The following is a 21,632-nucleotide window of genomic DNA, read 5'->3' on the forward strand; positions in this document are numbered from 1 at the left end:
CAGACCTCTATCAGAGGTTTGATATTTGCCATTTAAAATGCAAAATAATATTTAATTCTCTCTGTGCACCTAATGTCTCAAATAATTATGAAAACTTATTTAAATCGTTGCAAGCTTAGGGTTATTTTTTTCAAACGTGAGTATTTATTATTATTCGGCAACATATGTTAAAAATAAGATATATTACTTATACTTATCAAAGATGTTTATTAGTCAAGGCATAAATTGTTGTAAGTATAATTAATACGACCCTTGACCAATAAACATCTCTGATTAATTATATTTGTTTTCAACTAATGATTTTATGTTTTCTACATGATTCCAGGTAAAATAGCTTCATAATTTCAATCAGTTAGAATTTATCTCAATTTTTTAGGATCTATATCCTGCCTTCATGTCTTAAATTGTCTTTCTGTTTAATTATTACGTACAAATAAAATTCCGATTCATTGAGTGTGAAGTTTCTTTCGTTAACAAGAGTTACTCAGCGATTAAATTTGGTAAAATCAGTAATAACTTTTAATGGAATTAAAAATTCTAGTTATTCGTATCGAAAACATTCTAAAAATAAAAATCTAGGTTCTTCACAATCTAATGAAAGCAAGGTATTTTCCAGATTTATAAACGATGAGAATTAAATATAAAAATTTCAGTTTAATTATAATCCTGTCAAATGGACATTTAAGAAGGCGCCCTTAAAGTTGGCGAGGACGAAAATATCCCTACTGCAGTGACGTCACGAACTGCGCGCCGTGGCCTTGAGTTAGTTCTAGGAGGTGTTGGTAGGAGACCCTCGTACCCGTCCCTTCCGGGGGTGCTCTCCATGAAAATTCGGGGCGGAACTGAGCTAAATCGTACTGGCACCTGTAAGGTGCTCAAAGCTGTTGCCAACGACAGGCGTAATCTTGCGCTTCTTGCCACGAGTAAAAACGTAACGTTTTACTGAAAAAAGAAAGTTTATAAAAATGTGACTGGGAAAGAAACAGAACAAGCTGTTAATACAGTGCGTACCTTCTTTGGCCCATCAGCGGCTTAACGATAAAGTTGCTGAACACTGGTAGTTCGGTCCGAGGTTCGAATCCCGCGAAAGGGCTGGCTGCATGGGTGTTTTCGTGGTTTTCCTCATGTGTGGCGTGTATACGAGCCAGTTTACCTTAGAAAGACCTTCACAAAGACATCCTTTCCCTTAGGCAGATAGCCCTCGAGGCTTTGCCGTAGTCATATTAACCAAACCAATCTTTTGAAAATATTGGTTTTGAATTATTTGTCACGATTACTACTTTACAAAAAGTTATCAAGTGTTGAAAAAGACTTAAAGAGGCGTCTCGCTCACTGTATTAATTAATTGTTTTCTCAAAGTATGCCATGTTTACTTACCTTTCAAACATATTTTTTTGAATAAATAATTTAAACTTTTGTAGGGCTTGTATTTTTAGTTTAGAAGCTTAAAATTATAACTAAACATTGCTCACATATAAAATGTTTATTAATGTGCGTCTATGTCGACAACTTTGCATGGAAGTATGCACGGTTCATCAGAAATTAAAATTGTACTAGCGGGCAAAGCAAAATTTATAAGATCTATGTACACCTGAAAAGAAAATGTATGGAAACATTTCAGTATGAATGAAATCAGTTCATTCTTTACAAGCAACAACCAATTCGTAAATAATTTTTTTGTTGCCAAACCAGGAAACAAAACTTTTGACACTTCAGATTAATACGTATGACGTCATTATTTAATTTAATGTAATATAAAAACTTTTTCTCAACATCAAATAAAATAATTAGCATGGCAATAAATAGCATAGCGTATCAGCTATCTTAACTTGAAACAAATGAGTTGCCAACAGCAGCTGTTTATTTAAAATCTGACTTTAACGAAACAATTTTGACGTCATATGCAATAGCGTGCTTCTTCAACGTCAGACTGTGACCTTGTATAATAAAACCATATTTAATGTTTGAAAATGTTATTTTTATTTCATATTTTGTGAAATTTAACAACTTTTTATTAACAAACTCTACGATTTGAAAGCGAGCAGTGGCAACACCCTTCGAAATAAAGGAGAGTTTCATATCCAGCTCCCTAGACTGTTGCCACTAGGAAAAATGAGTGCAAAAATTAGTATTTTCAGAGTTAATTAATTAATATCTCAGTTGATTAAAGTCGTGCGTAGGTGAGAATGGTCGAAATAGCTTCTCACGAATTTTTATGATCCGGGTACTGATCTTTTATTTTCAACATACGGAAACATTTATTTACAAGGAATCATTTTCGATTAACATTAAAATTAACTATGTCCAGATCAATAGTGTTCTATAAAATCATGTCAATCTGAAGATGATTTTTTGCCTAATTTTACTTTAAAAGGGCGTTTTTGAGATCCGGTTAAAGCTCGAATTTTAAAAGTAGGTCGTAGTTAATCCCTTTATGCTCTATTACTACGCCCTTGCTAAGCTTTGTTTTCGAAATCGAAGAACCATTTATGAGATAAATACCAGTTTCAAAAGCAGGTTTAAGAATAGAAGCAAATGTATTTTCTTTAATTCTCAGTCTACGGTAACAAGTATAAAAACTAGACAGTCATTCGTTTTTGGTTTCAGGAAAGTTATTTGGAGCGCGGGCGCTGTATAGGTAAGGTTCAGTAATGTTAAAACTGGAATGATTTCAGTGTATAATACTGTTTTGTTTATATACTTACGGGTCGTTATTCTGATTATTAAATAATGAAGAACCTGCGTTAATGTATGTATGTTTCTCCCATTGTGAAGAAAACCGACGGTACCTAGAGACATCAAATTTCGAATAACGTAGTCCTCCATTCAAATATTGGCGTCTGGAAGCCCGAATTTGGAATTTGTTTTATTATCTGTTTCATATTTTATAAAACTGAATTTTTGATTAACAAACTCATAGATTTCAAAGCGTTCCATTACATCGCGCGTGCATCTTTAAGAGTACGGGTATTTTATGCTTGAGGTTTCTTTACATTTCATACCGGTATTATGTTAGTAGAGTGGCAACGCAAAGAGGTTACAATGTCTAACGGTATTTTGCGTCGAATGACTTTGAATGTCTGTATCCCTTTTCAAATCCCGTTTTGAAACCCCCGTGAAAAAAATGCTCCTTAAAGGCGTAACATAAAATCTGAAAATTTTCAGATTTTTTATTTGTTTTTTATTTTTTAAATTTATTTATTATTCCCCCCAATACATTTTTTTAAAATTCAGAATGAGTTCAACCGTTTTGTAACCGGTACCTGATGGTATTTCGATGTCTGTTTTTAAAGAAGCGTATTTAGCAAACCTAGATTGCAACTGTATCAATGTTTCGCGTTGCAAATATTCGAGGTTATGATGTCTTAGATATGCACGTGACATTGATTCTATGTTTATTATTATTATTATTACTTTAGATTTACTTTTGGTAGTAATGCTGGATATGAACAAGAATCTCTTCAAAAATAATCGTAGCAGTGTATCTGTTCATAGATTTGAAACTGTGATTTTTTTTTTTTTTTTTTTTTTTTTTTTTTTTTTGATTAATAAGACTTGAGCACATTTACAGTGTACATTCCCCCTAAAAAAAGCCACCAAATTATCCCCTTCCCATTTATTCCATCTTTGCACAAACACGTGCATTTTGTCTGTTGAAAATAGTTCCCACAGAAAAGAGAGGGAAAAAACTAGCAGGGTGATGAGGGAAACTGAAATGTTGCCACATTCATTGAAAATAAAAAAAACGGGCATCCTCGGAATATTGAGCACGGATTACGGTTACGAATACAAGCTTAGGTGGCATAAATAATGCGCTGGAGGACTTGGAGAAGAAAATATAATGAAAAGGGCAGAACGTGACTGCCTGTTTGTTCAGTGGTGCCCATAATCTAGCCCTTTCAGAGGCCTCCAAAGATAGCATATAGACACCCTCTCTTTGAAAGGTTTTGTCGACTTCGTCTCTCTCTCTCAGTATAAAAATGGCATAAGGTTACAGTTTTTCTTTACCCTCGATGTTTTATGGTTATTGGAATAAGGGTGAGTGAAAATATGGCGGTGATATTATGTGCCAGATTGCTTGGTTCCTTAATGCACATTAGTTAAAGACGGTATACGAATTTTTATACATAACATCTACGTAAATTTTTGACGGAAAAGTTACGGCACATAAGCACATAAAAATAAGTTTAATAGTTATAATAATATTCTCTGTGGTTTTAAAACTAAAGTCTGCAGATAGTGAATTTTAAATTTGAGATGGCAATACTATATTCTGCAGAATTTTTTTTTCAAAACTCGATAGAAACGCTTTTAAATCTAGGACTGATTTTTTGCCCTAGATTTACCTAGAGTAGTCGAAGAGAACTGTATTCTTGTATTTTTACTTTTTCGGCGTAGCTTTCTCTTAAAATTTGTCGCGCTGCATTGCACGGGGAAATAAAACAATTTTAATTATAATTCTATAAAATAAGCTATCTAAATACAAAATACAGTAGAACTCCAATTATCTGAATCAATTGGGACTGGACTCCATTCGGATAATTGGATTTTTCTCGAAGAAAGGTATACGTACACTTTAATTAATTACTGTATGTTGAAAATGGGAGAAAAAAATATTTTTAAAGAAAAAGAGGTTTTAATTAATTAAAATGAAAAGCAACACTTTTACGTGTATGTTATATAGTGTGCTGTACAGTACTTACACGTGTTGAAAGTCATTGCTTGCTGAATATCTCGAACAAAATAAGCCGTTTGTCTGTCTTCAACCGTTTTCGGGCAGCCAAGTCGCGCATCCGTTTAACAAGGAAAAGCTACCTGTGGTCACACTCAGGCTGATGCTCCATCCACTTCGACATTAAGGTCATCTTCCTCGACACTTTGTTCTCTCACACTTTCAACAAGTTCATCATTATTTAGAATTTGAAACTCAGAGTCTGACGAATCACACACCATCCATTCCGCTGTGTCCTCAGCACTAACTTCTGAACATCCAAGAATTTTCAAAAGAATATTTTTAAATTCCTCAAGTGACACATCATACTCATCTTCTCCTGTCTCTTCCTTTTCCTTTTCTTGAGTTTCTTTTTTCTTTTTCTCCTTTTCTTTCTCCTCTTCAGTTGATTTTGAAATTCTGAAAGCGATTCGGATAGTCGGAGTTCGTATAATTAGAGTTGCACTGTACCTAACAATATTTACATCGAAAGCAAGTACCAGACCAGAATATAAACCTTCGGCTCCATCGCTTAATGAGCTAACAGCCGATATTTTTCTCTTTTATTAAAGTTAAACAATCATAACATTTAAACCTAAGCTTCAAAAGTTAATTGTATTCGTTTCTAGTTTTATTATGTGATATCATATTTTTGGGGAAGTAAGGGGAGGGCTTGTGTTTACAAAGACATCCAAAAAAACGGCGAAGACACTGCATGCAAATATCCCATTGCGCTGAGAATTGAACCTCTGACTAACTACCAATATCTGTTTAAGACATTCTTAGTCTGAGAAGTAGGTAGAACTCTAGACAGTCTATACTCGATGAAATGACTCGCTGTAGCCCTATTCGATGGACCTCTTCGAATCTTGAAGCACTGTTGCAGAAAAGTAAAAGCATCCTATAAATTTTGTGTATGCTTTCAAGCATAAGCAGACAAGATCCGAGAATTTTTGACTTGTTGAAAACCCTCGACCCTAGACGAGAACGTCGTGACGTCTTTGCGTAATAGTCTCCAACATTAGGTCTTTGCGCAAAGTCTCCGTCATTAAGTACAATGGAAATTTTGCAGAAAATGAGCTTGGTAAATCTTTTCAATCAATTTAAGTCTTATTCTGTATTTCTTCTGAAAACGTGGAGCCGAGGTCCAAGAGCGCTTCAGAGTGGCAGCTGTCAATAAAGCCTCCATTGAAGTTTTTCTCCAGATGGAATTTTTGAAGAGCTCTCAGAATTTTTAAAAATGGCCCATCGAGTACAACGTAGCATTTTCATTTAATGGCACAAAAGCGTCGCTTCGCCATGGAAATGACGTCAAGGTGTCTACTTTTGAGAGAACGTTTGCTTTTTCTGCCACTCGATATGTTCTTACGAAACTAGCCCAGATTTTGGAGAGTCTGCACTTACCACTCCTTACTCTTATATTCCTTTTTCTTTCTTTCTTTCTTTTTAAAGAAGAAAGAAGGGGAGGACAATTCCAGGTGGATGGCAGCAATCATAACATAGTCTTGCATTTGAAATTTCAGCAAATTATTCTTTAAGCCAGCGGTTGCATTCTTATTACATATTATGTCTCGCATCTTGCAATTCGGATAAAAAAAAAGTGTTCTTTTAGTTCTTATTTATTTTCTGGAATTGAAGATTAAAGCCAATTGAAAATCTGACATTTCCTAAATTCTTCAAATTGTACAAAAGTTTCTGTTTGTTGCACAGTACGGAATCCGCTGCATACTAATTCTGAATTTCAGAGCACTCCTTTTTTTCTTTAAGTGGATTATTATTTGTATAATTGAGATGTTATAAGAGATTGTTTTCCTTATAAACTGTTAATTATTTAAAAGTCTCCTTTTTTTTTTTTTTTTTAAGGTGACACAGCAGAGCTTTTCCAAAATCTGCTACAATAATCAAAATTTAATGTGCATATTTGTGAATAATGTAATAACACAAAGAAGCGAAACGGTCTAAATGAAATAAAAATAAAATTTAAAGAAAGGGAATATTTTGAATGAGGTGTAAAATAAAAATATGAAAGGTTTCAGATTTTAATGGTCGTCCAAAAAGGTTTGTTAAAAGATTTTTACGCTATCGCTGAGCTCGAAGTTTACCAGTCTGCCTCGCAGTCACTCCTGCTAACCTTTTCTTTTTCTTTTCCTTTCCTTTTCTTCTTCTTCTCTCTCTCTCTTTTCCTGAAGCTTTCTTATTAAACATCGTTTTCTTCTTCACGCATTTTACTATTTTTAACAGCATACATTTTTCTATTTTTATAAGGTATTTCTCCCACCTTAGCATGTCTTCATGGTGTAATGGTCAGCACACTCGGTGCCTATTCGAGAGGTCTGAGGTTCGAGTCCCGGTGAGGGCATTGCTTATTTTTCATGATTCCTGCTTCAAAAAAATGCTGATGTCTCTACATTTCTTCAGTTCATCATGTCAATGTTCAGTATTCTTAGTAAGATGGCTAACAAAAAAAAAAAAAAATTTTTTTTAATTTTATTAATTTTTTGTGTGATAATTTTATTTATTAAATATCATGTTCTTCGCACTTAACGCTACATAAAATTCAGTTCAACAGCAAAATCACAAGATATTAAAAACAGCATATCTTTAGAATTCCCGATAAAAGATAGAGATTTTCATACATATTTTTATATTCGCTATATTATTTCTTTTAAAACTAGGCACTTGCGCAGTCAACTGCCCAAAATAGTTATCATAAAAAAGAAAAAGTATATAACGATTTCAGTAAGTCGAGCTAAAGCAATTTCATAAAATACTGAATATTTTTCTTATTACACATTTAATGATTTTAATACATCTTTATTTAATTCAATCATATTTAAAAATAGATTTCAATGCTTCTTGATTTAAATCAGTCACGTTAAAAAATAGAAAAAGATAATTCGTAAGAACTGTTTTAATTGCTTTTACATTGCTTAGTTTATTACTCAGTAATCTTCTAGATTAAATTTGAATATCTTAGGCTTCATTGAGTGGCATCACGCTGGTGTGTGGAAGATAGAAGTATCTTATTTTCAGGCCGCAGCAACATATTGATTTTATAGAGACGAATTTTTTTATCAAAATTGAAAGATAAACTTCTTACATTTTTCCGAATGGCAACAGATCGCGCGCTGGAGATAAAATTATTTTATTTCGAACAATGTTACCTCTGTTCTCTTTAAAATCTTTTAGTTTGTTTGTCAAAAATTAATTGAAGTTTTACAAAATATGAAATAAATAGGAAAACAAGTTCAAAATGCAGGTTTCCAGATGTTACATGTTCGTGTAGAGGACTACGACATTCAAAATTTGATGACGCTTTTTTTCACAGTTCGAGGAACGTGATTCTTCGTTATTTAATTTCTTTAAAAGTAATGCATGGCGATAATATTTGGTGGCAACAATTTGAAAAGTGAATCAGCCATCTAAAATGAGGTGAAATTTAGTGATATGTCTCAAAAACCCCTTTCGAGACTTTTTTGGGTTAATTAAAAAACAAATCTAAAAGGTTTCAGATTTTGTATTACGCTCAAGGGGGCGTTTTTTTAACGTTTTGTGTGTTATTTCTGTTTATTAAATATCATTTCGTCGCACTTAAACCATAGAAAATTCAATTCAAGAGCAATATCACAAAATATTTAAAAACAGCGTATCTTTAAAATTTCCGATAGACGGTCTCCCGTACTGGAGATAATTTTTTTTTTTTTTCCCTCGTACTGTGTTGCTATTGTACGATTTGAAATCGTTGAGTTTGTTTATCAAAAATTCGTTAAAGTTTTACAAAATATGAAATAGACAATAAACCAAATTTTAAATTCAAAATTCGGGCTTCCAGGTGCCCATGTTCGAGTGGAGGATTACGTTATTCAGAATCTGATGGCTCTAGATACCGTCGTTTTTTCACAACGCGAGAAACATGCATACATTCATGCAGATTCTTCAATATTTAACTTCTTTAAATGTAACACAGGGCGATAATATTTGGTGGCTGCAATCTAAAATGTGATTCGCTGTTTATAATGACATGCCACAAAATGCCGTTTTGAAACTAATAGCCCTTAATAAAACTGTCAAATTTAAATCAAATATTCTATTTCTTTTGTCTCTCAATCTCTTTTATTAGCCCAAAGGGGCGGTATTAACTTCAAAAAACGCATCTCCAAAGTAATATGACATCATTAATCCATTATGCAATGTTTTTTCGCCGCAACGAGCTACCGTAAATAAGTACTGCTGCTATTTTGAGCAGCATATGGCACGTGTTATGTAAAGCGAAACATTTTCGGCGGTGGGTCCAACAAATCGACAAATAGCTTTCTCCTTGACATTCCATAAACGCGTGGTATAGTGTATTGTTTATCGTCGATTTGCCTTCGTCGAGACGTTAATTTGATGCCATATCGCCGTTTTCCTCTTGAAACGTTCCACTTCAAATGATTTCCCCGTTCTCGGATTTTGAGCAATTTTGCTTTTGTTTCCACGTGCCTCTTTCTCAAAATATTTATTTGTTGCCAACTGTCATCATTTGTATTTTATTTTTTCAAAGTTTTGCAAAGGTAACGAACGTAACAGTTGTTTAGTGTTAATGTTTTTCTGCGGAAGAAGAAAAATCACATGAAGGAGGGAGATAAGGGGGAAAAAAAGGCTTCATCTTCTGCTTGAATGATCTGCAGTTTTAAAGAAAAGTATCCTTTCAAATGCAGAGCAAGGAACTGCAGAATAAAGGTTTCCTATTTCACAATTTACGTCTGTTTTTTTTAATCCCCACTCCCTTTTCGTTTATTCGCTCGTGTTCTGCATCTGCCATAATAATCTTAGCCAGGGTTTCTGAAACTTTTTTCATTTACAACCCTTTTCTTTTCATCTGACGAAATTTTTCGCTCCTGTTTCCCTCCACTTGACCTGTAACTTAAAATAATAATAATAATAATAATAATCTGAGAGTTTTCAGATTTTATATTGCGCCCGAAGAAGCTTTTTTTAACATTTTGTGTGTTACCTTTATTTATTAAATATGTTCTTCGCACTTAAACCATAAAATTCAATTCGCAAAATAATTTTAAAAGGCTTCCAGTTGCCCATATTCGGGTGGAGGATTACGTTATTTAAAACTGGATCGCTCTAGGTACCGTTGTTTTATCACAATGCGAGAAACATACATACATTTATACAGATTCTTCATTATTTAATTTCTTTAAATATAATACAGGGCGGTAATATTGGATGGCAACAATTTGAAAAGTAATTTAACGCATTTAAGTTTTCAATAGAAAACGACAAAACGAAATTAGTAGACCTTTGGGCTAATAATAATAATGTATATGGACTCTTTAAAATGTGATAAAATATCGTTAAAAATAATAACTTGGATATTTCCAAATACTAGAATTAAAATATAGTAATTAATTTCAAGTATACCATAAGTACCAATAAAAATGCACTATATATACATTGCTTATATTAGGCAAAGCGTTGGCCATTTAATTATTCCTAAAAACTCTTTGTTAGGTGAAGGGCAAGTAATAATTTTGTTCATAATATATGAAGTTAGAATTTTGTTCATAATATATAGAGTTAGAAATATTTATTGCGTACACTAATGATGAAAATGTTTATAAAAGTTATCAGTTAAGTTGTATTATAAATCACGTGAGTTAATTATATTAATTACTTCTGGCTTTTAAATGTACTGGAAAAATTGCCTAAAGGGAACACCAAGCATCAAATTCAAAAACTGCACAGAATTTCTCTCTGCAGAACAACTTTTATATATATACTAGGTGATCCGGCAAGTGTTGTTTTGCCATATAAATTATTTCTAGAGAATATTTTGGTAGGAAAAAATAACTAACTTATTGTGACAGGTAATAAAACAGAAAAAAGTGTGTGAGGATGTGGTATATGAGTGAAAGAGGCATGGAAAGCTGTTGAACGATGACGGAATATAAAAACAACTAAACACGAAACATTTTTTAAAAATTTATTGTAATTTATTCTTTAAAATTATATATATCACTAATTATAACAATATCAATCCCTTAATGCAGTAGAGTGTACAATATTTTTTGTTAGCCCATCTTTAACTAACACAAACAAACTGGATGGTTTGCCCACTCGAGAGCATGCCACGTATAATTGGCCGTATGAAAAGCATGGTGTGCTCAAATCTAAGCCACAAACAGACATCGTTTGGCCCTGAGACTTATTGAGAATCATTGCAAATGCCAATCTAATTGGAAATTGAAGACGTTTACATTGAATTGGCACATGTGTAGGTGTAATAGGGATTCGTGTTAGTAATATATTTTCACCTCGGAATTTAAAATACTCGCTTCGACAACGTTTTTCATTAATTTTTTAATGACTAATCGCGTGCCGTTGCACAGCCGTGGTGGGTTCAAATCACGAAGCAAAATAACTGGAGACCCAACCTTCAGTTGTAAAATATGCGGTGGCATGCCTGGCAAATCCAATGAGTTCAAAAACTCTGTTGGATATATCACAGCTTCGTTGGCATCGCAAACTGTATCAATAGATTTTTATGATACTAAGTCCCCTGTCAACAATTGTTGTATCTTGAGATTCAAATTGGTGACGTCCACATTTTTTGCTGTAAAAATTGCTCTTTCTGCCAGCCACTCATGATTAATGTATTGTGTGTGTACATCGGGAAATATCTGTGCAATGAGAGCATCTTGCGAATTAATGATTGTGCAGAAATCGTTGGGATGCATCCAGTTTCATGTATAGTAACTTTTCCATCGCCGATATCTAACAGTTGTTTTGAGAATGTGTCAGCGGATGGATCTTGAAGCATTTGAACGCGCATATTTACTTACAGTTGCACTTTTTCAACATTACGCTACAGTGGCGATGATTTTAAGCAAGCGTTGATCTCATCAGCGTACGTTGAACGTGGAATGACGGAAAGTAATTGTCTGAAATCACCTGAAAGGAGTAACAGAGTGCCTCCAAATAGTTTGTTGTTTTGTGTCAACGCCTCAAGCCGAAACTGCGAGCATAATGCGGTCGTTAGTTAGTTTTCATTTTCTGTTTTGCGCTGCAAAGAAATTCCACAAGTTATTATTGATATGAATTGTACTTAAGTGATGTGATATTGATTAATAATTTCTTTCTCTTTCAGCGGCCTACAACAGTCACCGCGAGGCATCCAGCCTCTCTATCTTCGCTGCACGCAGGGCCGCATCAAGTGGTACTATCCGCGTGGGGCATTGCGGGTCCTTCTTAGGCCTCCACTGTCTACATTCCAAGGCTGCGTGAGGATAGCAGCCAATTCCACAGGTGCCCGTCTGTACCTGGAAGGAGAAAAGAAGCTGTACCCTCTGTACAAGGCCGGGGATGGCAAACCGGAGGATTTACACAGATGTTTCACTTCCAGAAAAAGTCAGGTAGCACTTTACGTCGAGGCTGATCCGCCTCTGGATATTTTAAAAAAAGATACCATCGAGTTTACTTATGATCTGATGCCACAGAAAAATCTGGCGGATGACATGGAAGGTGAGTTCGATATTCTAAACTTTTATTTTATGTCTTAAATGCGTAGGAGTTGGAGAGAACCGAAGTTACTTTTTGGTTTGGAACAACTCCAGAGGAGCAAATATTTCGATCAAGTGTATGTATCGAAAAACATTATGTGTATATCTTTGATAGCAAATCTGTAGAGGAGTGACAAGCATGGTTACGTTCTGAAGGCCATACGGCATGATAAAATTTTTCCTGATATGCCAAAGCAGATAAAAAAGCACAGAAGATGAGAAGGCTGGTGCCCATAGGGTGTTTCCTTTAAGGTTACTCTATGACAAGTTTGAGTCAGTGACGTCACTTAGTGATAGTATGCTCAAAAGCAAATATTCACCGCTGCCTTTGTGTTTCGTTTCTTTCATTTCTATCCGTTAAGTGACGTCACTGAATTCGAGAGTTGGAAACTGCCTAACCTTTTTTTGGGTACTGATAGCATATCTGTAGAGAAGTGACAAGCATGTTTACGTTCTGAAGCTGATTAAATTTTTCCTGATTTGCCAAAGCTGATAAAATTTCACATAAGACGAGAAGGCATAGTATGTTTCCTTCAAGGTTACTATATTGCAAGTTTTGCTTTTCTCTGACGTCACTGGCTCATAGTCTGCTCAAAAGCAAATAGTCACTGCTGCCTTTGTGTTTTCGTGTCTCCCATTTCTGTTCGTTAAGTGACGTCACTGAATTCGACAGTTAGAAAGTGCCTAAGCCTTTTTTGGCTACTGATTTTGGTTTCCTGTCTAGGGGGTTTTCACATATAGCAACGCCAGAAGAAATTTTTCCCAGAAATGCGTTTCGTCCATCACAAGTTTGAACGAGACTTTTCTAGCCGAAACAGTTCCATTAGGCGATCTGTTGCGCATACTTACCCGGGACATTTAACAAAGCTGTGTAAAATGTTTCACCTGTAGCTGTTTCTTGCGTAGGTTACACTTGCCGAAAGCGGAAATTCCCGGAAGAGTTTCTTAACCCTTTGACTACGAATTTAAAAAAAAAAAGAAAATTTCCCTCGTTTTCTATCCATGTAAACAAAATCTGACATAAATAAGGTAAATTTAGCATTTGGGATTTTCTTTTTTGGCAAAGGATTTTCACGCCAAAGGCTGTGGACACATATGTCCTGGACGTAGTTAATGGTGGGATCCATATGTCCCACACGTAGCGGTCGACTTACTCTAAGCACACCTATTATTATGGAGAACTTTATTATATGAAAGAGATTTACATAGTATGCTACAGGATAAAAAGCATTCGTTGCATAACCCAACATTACGCATTGGGCAGCTCATATTTGTTCTTTTCTCTATGTTCATTTGTGTACAACGAGCACAGCGCCGTCTTGTTTTTCCAAATATTGGAAGATCATCCCCAACATTTAAGAGATTCTCAAGTTCTTTTAACCCAGCAGTCATTTTTAAACTTTCAGTGGGACATATATGTCTACGTGCGGTAGCGCGTGGTTTTTTTGGGGGGCATTGCAAGGGTGCTTCCATTTTCATATACCTACATGACTTCTTTAATATAACATGCATGACAATCCAGACAATGGTCTGCATAAACACATTTCTGCAACGCGCAACTGTTAAGAAGTTTATTGCCCACCAGCGGCCGAGAGGTAAAGACTATGAACACTGGTAGTTCGGTTCGAGGTTCGAATCCCGCGAACGGGCTGGCTGCATGGGCGTTTTCGTGGTTTTCCCCATGTGTAACTTGTATACGAGCCAGTTTCCCTTAGAAAGTCCTCCACGAAGGCATCCCTCCCTTTAGGCAGATAGCCCTCGTGTGCTTTGCCATAATTGAATAACCCATAAGAAGTTTATTATTTACGTGTTCCACCCTAAAGCACTACACGGAAGGAAGGGATGCCTTCGTGGAGCTCGGACCGAACTACCAGTGTTCAGGGACTTTACCGCTCGCCGCTGGTAGGCCTATTAGGAAGTTAGAAAGAGTTATGCCTATACAGCTTTTGCCATGGAGCTGTACTCTACTGTTCACTAATGCTTGGGAACTTTTGCCTCTTGTAAAAAAAGAATTCATTACTTTCAGTTTTTTTCTGTTAATTCAATGTGCAGCTATTATTTAATGTTTCTGAGCCTAAAACAGCTTCTCTCATTGTGTCCTGCTGTAGGTACCATTTCAGACATTAAAGGAGGGAGTTGGAATCCAAATACAGAAAACAAAATAGAAATGATTAGTTGTGCATGCTTTGTAATGAAGATTCATGCCTTTCATCGGAAATAGGAAAAAAGCACCCATTTGGGCGTAATATAAAATCTGAAAGCTTTCATATTCCCCTCCCCCCCGGCACGCTTTTATATAGGACGAAAGCAGTCGTTTTGTGCAAACCGTCAAATAATAATTTTAATAAGTTAGGAACTTTTCCAGATTGCAAGATTATCAAATGAATTTGACCATTGTAAAGTTGTAAATTTTTCCCAGTATAATTTTTTCTCTCAATAAAAATGCGTAAAGGATTAAGTATTAAAAAATGCTCTGCACGCGAAACCTTGAGCTGAACAAAGAGAGACATCTGTAAAACTAACCCGCGCATCCACACCCAAACCTACATGGTACAAAATTTCTATCTTATCTTTGTAAGCATCTGAGCTCGCTTTATCTAGATTTTCCGCACTTTCGTGCCCAGGGGGCGCTGGCTGTCCTTTTCACAGCGCAGAAAAGCCGGAGAAATGTACAAAGAAGAGAGATATATTATGAAAGTGGGGAATGAAAATTATGAAAAAAATGGAGAGTCATCTTTTTCTCTCTCTCTCCCTCTTTCCCTCACCGCGCAAACCTGTCGTTTTGCTTTCCCCTGGAAAAAAGGTTTTGACCTCCAGCCAGGTTCCCATGCCTGGGTCGATTACGTCACGAGCACACGTTCGTGATGCTCCATGTCAAAGTTTACGCCATAAACCCGTAAAGTACGCCCACTCCTATCTTGTGCCCATGTCGCGTTTTTATTCGCTCGGAATTCAAGAAAAAGAAACTGGCGGTTTTTCGCCAAGTTTGCGTCTTCTTTTTTCTTCTAATCACAGAATTTTATTTTCGGTTTGTGGCGACAGTGTGTCAGAAGTGTATTTAATTGCAGCGTCATTGTTTTCAGTTGAATATAGAAATCAATAGTTAATTTTATTTGTCGTAGGATATTCCACATTTCTTTGGTAATTTAGTACATTTTTGAAGTATTTTTTATGTTAATATTAATTGCAATTACGTGTTTTTATTATGTTATAGAGTTACCATATGCCCTGGATATGACCAGATAATTCTGGGTTTATATAACCCCTGGGATTAAAAAAGTCCGAAATTTTTAAATGAGGTTATAGAAATTGAACAATTAATTTATGTGTGGTGATCTCATGAAGCCATTGTCGTGCTTTTATGGAAATGCAGATATTTTTGGTTCGGGATCTTGCTAAATGATTTCATTAACATGTCTTCAAATCTGTATCATGACAACAGACTTGTTGCCTAGCGACGCACTATAGATTCTAATAATTTCTTAATGGATTTTTTGCATCTTCATTTGAATTTCATTTCTTCTTACCATGTTTTGTTTCTTATACAGGAAGGAATACGGAGTGCCTTTGCAAATAAAGATTAGAGAAAAATAATTACATCAATAAATTTGTATTCATTTGGGGGGTGTGGCATTCACAAATAGGTTATAAAATACAATTTAACAGTGTACATTTTTCACGTCTTATTCCGCTATCCCAAAATTCGGCCGGTACCACCCCTTTAAAAATAATAATAATAATAATAATAATAATAATAATCGTCCATCAATACAAAAACATATTTTTTATTCGATTCCGAGAGAGCAAACACCCCATTTCCCCTTTCCCTGCGCACACTTCCGGGAAACAAAGTTTCAAAATGTAAAAAATAATAAAACTGAAATTAATTTTTCGTACGATTTCATGAATTATCTTTCGTGAAATATAGTAACCCTAACTAACTACTGTGTATAGTTACAGTTAAATATCAGTTCATAATTATTACTATATAATTCAGGAATAAACCTCGAGAACTCTGCAATAAATTAATACATTCTTCTATTCTTGTTATGTAGCGAGAATCATGTGCATCTAAGCAATCTAAAAGTTCCCCTTTCATATCCGAGCAGTTCTATTATCTTAACGATAATTTGTTCTGAGTTCTTCTTCTGCTCTGTTGTAAAAGCACCTCAAAAAGCTGATCTTTAATTCGGTTATAATATCCCAGACTGTAGAAGGCCTCATAATCGTTCTTTAGTTCTTCATAATCCTACATCCTTCATAAAGGTAAGGAAAAATTGACTTAGGGGACCCCTGAAAGAACGTTGTTCCTTAAACCCATATTAGCTTAGTATGACCCTACCTACAGCATAAATTAGTAATACTCTAGACAGAAGTATAAAATATGTAATAACAGCCCAAAATTATAGCATAAAATGTTAATCCAAAATATTTCAAAGAAAATCATGTTTGAAAGAAACTATATAGCATTATTTCAAATTATATGAAACGCAATTTGGGATAGAAATGGGAACCTACAGTGGTAAAAACTATGCATTCCGAAGAATGTACACTTTTTCATAAATTCTCTTCATATCTGCAAATGCCTTAAATGCGTTCTTAGAGTAGATGAAATAAATCAATAATAAAAGAAATAACGATTTTAAAGCCATCAAAATAGAAGAAAATAAGGGAGCAAAATCAATAAAAATTTACGAGATAAGGCAAACACATGGAAAAACTGGAATTATTACAAATTTTGTATTTTACTTGAACTTATTATTTATTTTATCTCATCTGTTGAAATAAAGCGGAATATCTTTATGCATGTAAAAAAATTTTAAAAAAATATCATCTCTCTTAGAATAACGTACTATTTTTTTGGGAAACCATTCTTAATCTGAAAAAGATTTTTTTCTAATTTCTAATTAAATACTAGCGTGTTTCTCTTTCACGTGTTAAAAATAGAATTATTATTCTATTTTACTGAATATAATTACAGGTATTGGCGACAAAGTTTATGTATTATTTCGCCATATTTTCGTTTTTTATGGCAACCCTGATTGTTCCCATATCTCCATCGTTGAAAACGGCGGGAGTTTAATGGGAAAAAAGCGAGGAAAATTTATTCCCCCCTCCCCCTTTCTGCGTTTTTTATCGTATTGTCGTGTCACATCAAACCTGAATTTTAAGGAATTATATCGTTATATGATACAGCTAAGCTATAATGTAAAAATTCTGTCTTTTAAATGAGCATTTTTGTTTTTAACGCTAGAAATGTCAAATTTTTGTCAAGAAAAGGAGCATTTACTGTGACTCGCATTTGTTTTCGGACACTTGTATTTTCCACTTTTATTTACCATTATCGGTTACTAAATACTAGATAAAAAAATTATTTTTTTCACGTATGCTAGCTGTTAATCTCTTAAAAAAAATTTTTTTGGAATAAGTTACTCAAAGCACTTTTAATTTTTAAAAAAAAAAAAAAAAAAAGTTCTGAAAGGTTTCGCATTGTAACGGTCGCCCAAAAGGGTTTGTTAAGATTTTTATCGCTCTTCCTCAGCTCGCAGTCTGCTGTTGTACTCATTTCTGCTACCCCCTTTTTTTGTGTGTGGTTTTAGCTGTATTATTAAGCATCACTTTCTTCGCACTTACGCCATACACAGTTCAACAGCAAAATTACAAAAATTTTGAAACAACATACCAGTATACGTTTAGAATTACTGTTATAGCGTCAAGTGTTGGCATACATTTTTTCAGTCTTTTCTCAGTGTATCATAATCTGGTAAATGATTTTCTGGAAACTGAAGCTGTTAACGGGATGGACTGGCTAGTCAGAGCTGACCTAAACACTGTAAAACGTACCTGGAACACTCTTGAAAGGGCAATTTCACATCACAGAACCGTACAGGAAAGGAAACGACTGCCAAAAGGACTCATAAAAGGTTTCATTTCCAGTTTGAAGTCCTGTTTGTGAGGAGCAGTATTATCAGGTGGGACCATACCCTGTTTGCCTTCCTGCGTCCATGAGCCTTAGGTAGATCATACATTTTGTTATGACTGTTCTTTGCACCTATGTCCATACCATTAAATTCAGCCTCTTAATTTGAAGATAATTGGTCAAATGGGAAAATTCTGTTATTTTGAATACCAGTGTACTTTAAGTGGGATTCTTCATAGAGAATTTTCTATGGGTTAGGATTATAATTGTTTGGATTACCATAAAGCATACGAAAAATATATGCCTAAAGGGAAAGACGCTTTTGTAGAGGGTTTTTTTAAGGGAAAATTAGCTTATCTTCACATTACACATGAAAGCTCCCCTGTGTTCCAGCGTTTGAAGCCGAGTCGAGCTACCTATATTCAGCACTTTCTCGTATCAACCTGGGGTAGTTCTGACTTTCTATAGAAATATACTTCCATGTTACACATGGAGGAAACTCTATGCAGCAAATATAACTAGCAAATGTAACCTGTTCTCACTTATAAATGGGAACAGAACTTGCATCAAACTATACTAATAATCAGCTGTCATGTCCATTCTGGCAATGATGGAAGAAACTCGATGCAGCAAATATAACCAATTTCCACTTATAAGCGGGAACAGAATTTGCCTCAAAGCATACTAATATTCAGCTGCCATATCCATTCTGCCAATGATGGAGGAAACTAAGCAGAAAATATAATAACCAATTCTCACTTACAAGTGGGAACAGAACTTGCATCAAAGCATACTAATATTCAGCTGTCATATCCCATTCTGCCAATGATGGGCCCTGATTATGGCTTTAGATGGGCTGCTGATATGGCTTCAGATGTCTGTCTTCGAATTACAAGACACAGGATTATCCGAGCACCAACTTCTCAAGGCTTCTTATCACAACCTTTCTATGTGGTATCTTTCAGTTTCAATTCTTTTTCTATGACTTATTTTTCATACTGTTTATAAAATCTATGTCGTGCTCCTTCGAAAAAGTGCTGATGCATATTACACAGAAGTCCTGTAGACATATTAATGCTTGAATCGAATGAGGATGACTACGGCTGAGAAGCGAACTTTAGCTTCTTCCCATTTTTGAACAATCTTTTTTTTTTTTTTTTTTTTTTTTTTTTTGTGTGTGTGTGTGTGTGTGTGTGTTTGTGTGTGTGTTCAGGACATGTAGCTGATCGCCCACTAAATGGATAGAGTTTTATTTAAAATTTACACCAAATTAAACTGCTCATATTTCACGTGGGCGTATTCCTCTTCAAATTTAATCTTATGTTAATTAGCTATTTGCCAAATAAATTTAATATTCTTTAAACGACTTTAGCGTTTAGTATGTAAAATAAGATGATAAGAAACTGTTTATAAATTTGCCATAAAAATGTCAGTTTTGCATTTTTATGTTTATTTTTAAATGAAAGAAATGATCAGCAACAGTTTTCTAGAACACCTCTCATTTTTTTTTTTTTTAAAGCACAATGGAGTTCATTTTAAATTAAAAAAACTGCAATGCAGTCAGTCCCACTCTCGAGTTTACAAAATATTTTTGATGAGTGATAGAAAAGTGTAGCTAAATGCAAAGAAAAATTTATATTCAAGATTAGTTATTGGTAGAATTTTGTGGAAAAATTTCTAACCTCAGTTTTGTCAGAACTTTATGCTAAATATAATTTATTTGTAACTTTTTACTGTCATTTTAATGCTACCATTTCATCAGATATAAATAACTATTCATGTCAAATAACAACTCATGAATTAATTTAAAAAAAAATCTGATGTGGACCCATATGACTTCTTTGTAAATTATACACATTTTTTTGTTTGTATTTCATTTAAATTTATTTCCTCGAATTTAATTGGAGATATATTTATCATTCTGTTGATTCAGTTCTCACATGCCGGCAAAGCAAAAATACATAAAAATTCTAATTATGTTCATTAAAATTGGAAAATATGGAAAGACATAAAACATCAAATACAGATATAACAATTAAAAAAAAACAATTTTTATAGTTAAAATTAGCGTTTCTACGCAAAAGCAAGCAAGTCGTCCAGCGGGCAAGAAGGCAGATTTTTTCGGTGCACAAAACTGAAAACTTACTTTGGGTCTCATGCGGCAAAAAGACATTGAAGATGCAGAAACGGATTTAATTCACTCTTCTGCTAAGTTTCAAATGTAAACAAATATGGCTGCTCGGTTAGACTTAGCCGCACTTAAACAACTTTTAAATTGTTGATAATTCTACAACTGTTGCATGCAGATTAACTAAAGGTATAAAAACTTTAATCGGTACATACAAACAACATTTCTAAATGATTTTTAAAGCCAAAAATGCACAATTTACCAATATATAAGAATACATGAGCTCACCGAGCCGAGTAACAGAGCAAGTGTATATGTATACTTTTAGTGCGGCCGATTATAACCAAAAAGGGAGATGCATAACTACATGTTATACCAGTTCTATATACAAAATTTCAACGTTTTAAAGGTACTCATTTTTGAGTTATGGGAGATACATATGTACGTACAGCCGTCACGAAAAAATCTCTTCTGAATCCATTTTACAATCCATTTTGGAAAAACGAGTCCTTTATTCTGTCCTTACGTACAGACAACATTCAAAAAGAGCGTTCAAATGAATTCGAGAGCGGTCAAAATGGATGTTTTCTTTGAAATATAATACCCGAAATTTTTCGCGATTTCAATACTTCCTTTACTCCGTAGAAGGAAGTAAAAAGTCGTAACTGTTAGCTTCTTTAGAGGTATGTTCGGCTATTAGCATACATATTTTCTGCTGAAATTAAACTGAGTTACAAAACTGAAATTGAAATGTATTGGCTGAGTGCGTTTCATTTTAAATTCTGTAAATCAAACATCTTAATTTTTAGCAAAAAATGCCCGAAAAAAAAAAGCGTACTCATATCTTACTTAACTGCTATATTTTCTTCAAGAATAGAAAAAAGAATTTGTACAGCGAGTCTGAATTCTGTGATTTATATATTTTTATTTTAAAGGGAAGAAAAACTGATAAAACGTGCAGTAATAGAAGACGGTTACTCTGAAAACTTTCCAGATATTTCGCAATTTAAACTTCACATCTTCTTCTAAAGTTTCAAAAATACTGATAAGTGTTCTTTATGAATCATGAATCGTCTGCGCTCTTAGGTATCGAGTTTTCCACATTATGAAGTCTAGTTTTCGCAATATATCGTCCAATGCTTTTAAAAATGTTGACAGACATTTTTTTTGCCTTGACACTATTCGTCGCGTTCTAAGAGAAACGAAACATGTGAGAATGTACATTTATTTATATTGCAACTGTTCTTATCTAATTTGCATATTGTACACAGGCTGAAGTATAACTCTGCTTTTGCAGTATTTTGCAACTTAATGCGCTTG

At 34.4% G+C, this 21,632-nt stretch overlaps 1 protein-coding gene across 1 annotated transcript in view; it reads left to right on the forward strand.

Moving 5' to 3' along the window:
- Positions 1-21,632, forward strand: part of LOC118187580 (meteorin-like protein) — an 81,302-nt gene that overhangs the window by 22,682 nt on the left and 36,988 nt on the right. Inside the window, exon 2 of the mRNA XM_085819529.1 lies at positions 11,853-12,226. Coding sequence (XP_085675655.1) covers positions 11,853-12,226 — 374 coding nt within the window. The remainder of the gene's footprint in view (positions 1-11,852; positions 12,227-21,632) is intronic.

Source organism: Stegodyphus dumicola, chromosome 6, assembly GCF_044657685.1.
Source record: "Stegodyphus dumicola isolate Sdum_Otavi_A_Nest chromosome 6, ASM4465768v1".
NCBI classification, from domain to species: Eukaryota; Metazoa; Arthropoda; class Arachnida; order Araneae; family Eresidae; genus Stegodyphus; species Stegodyphus dumicola.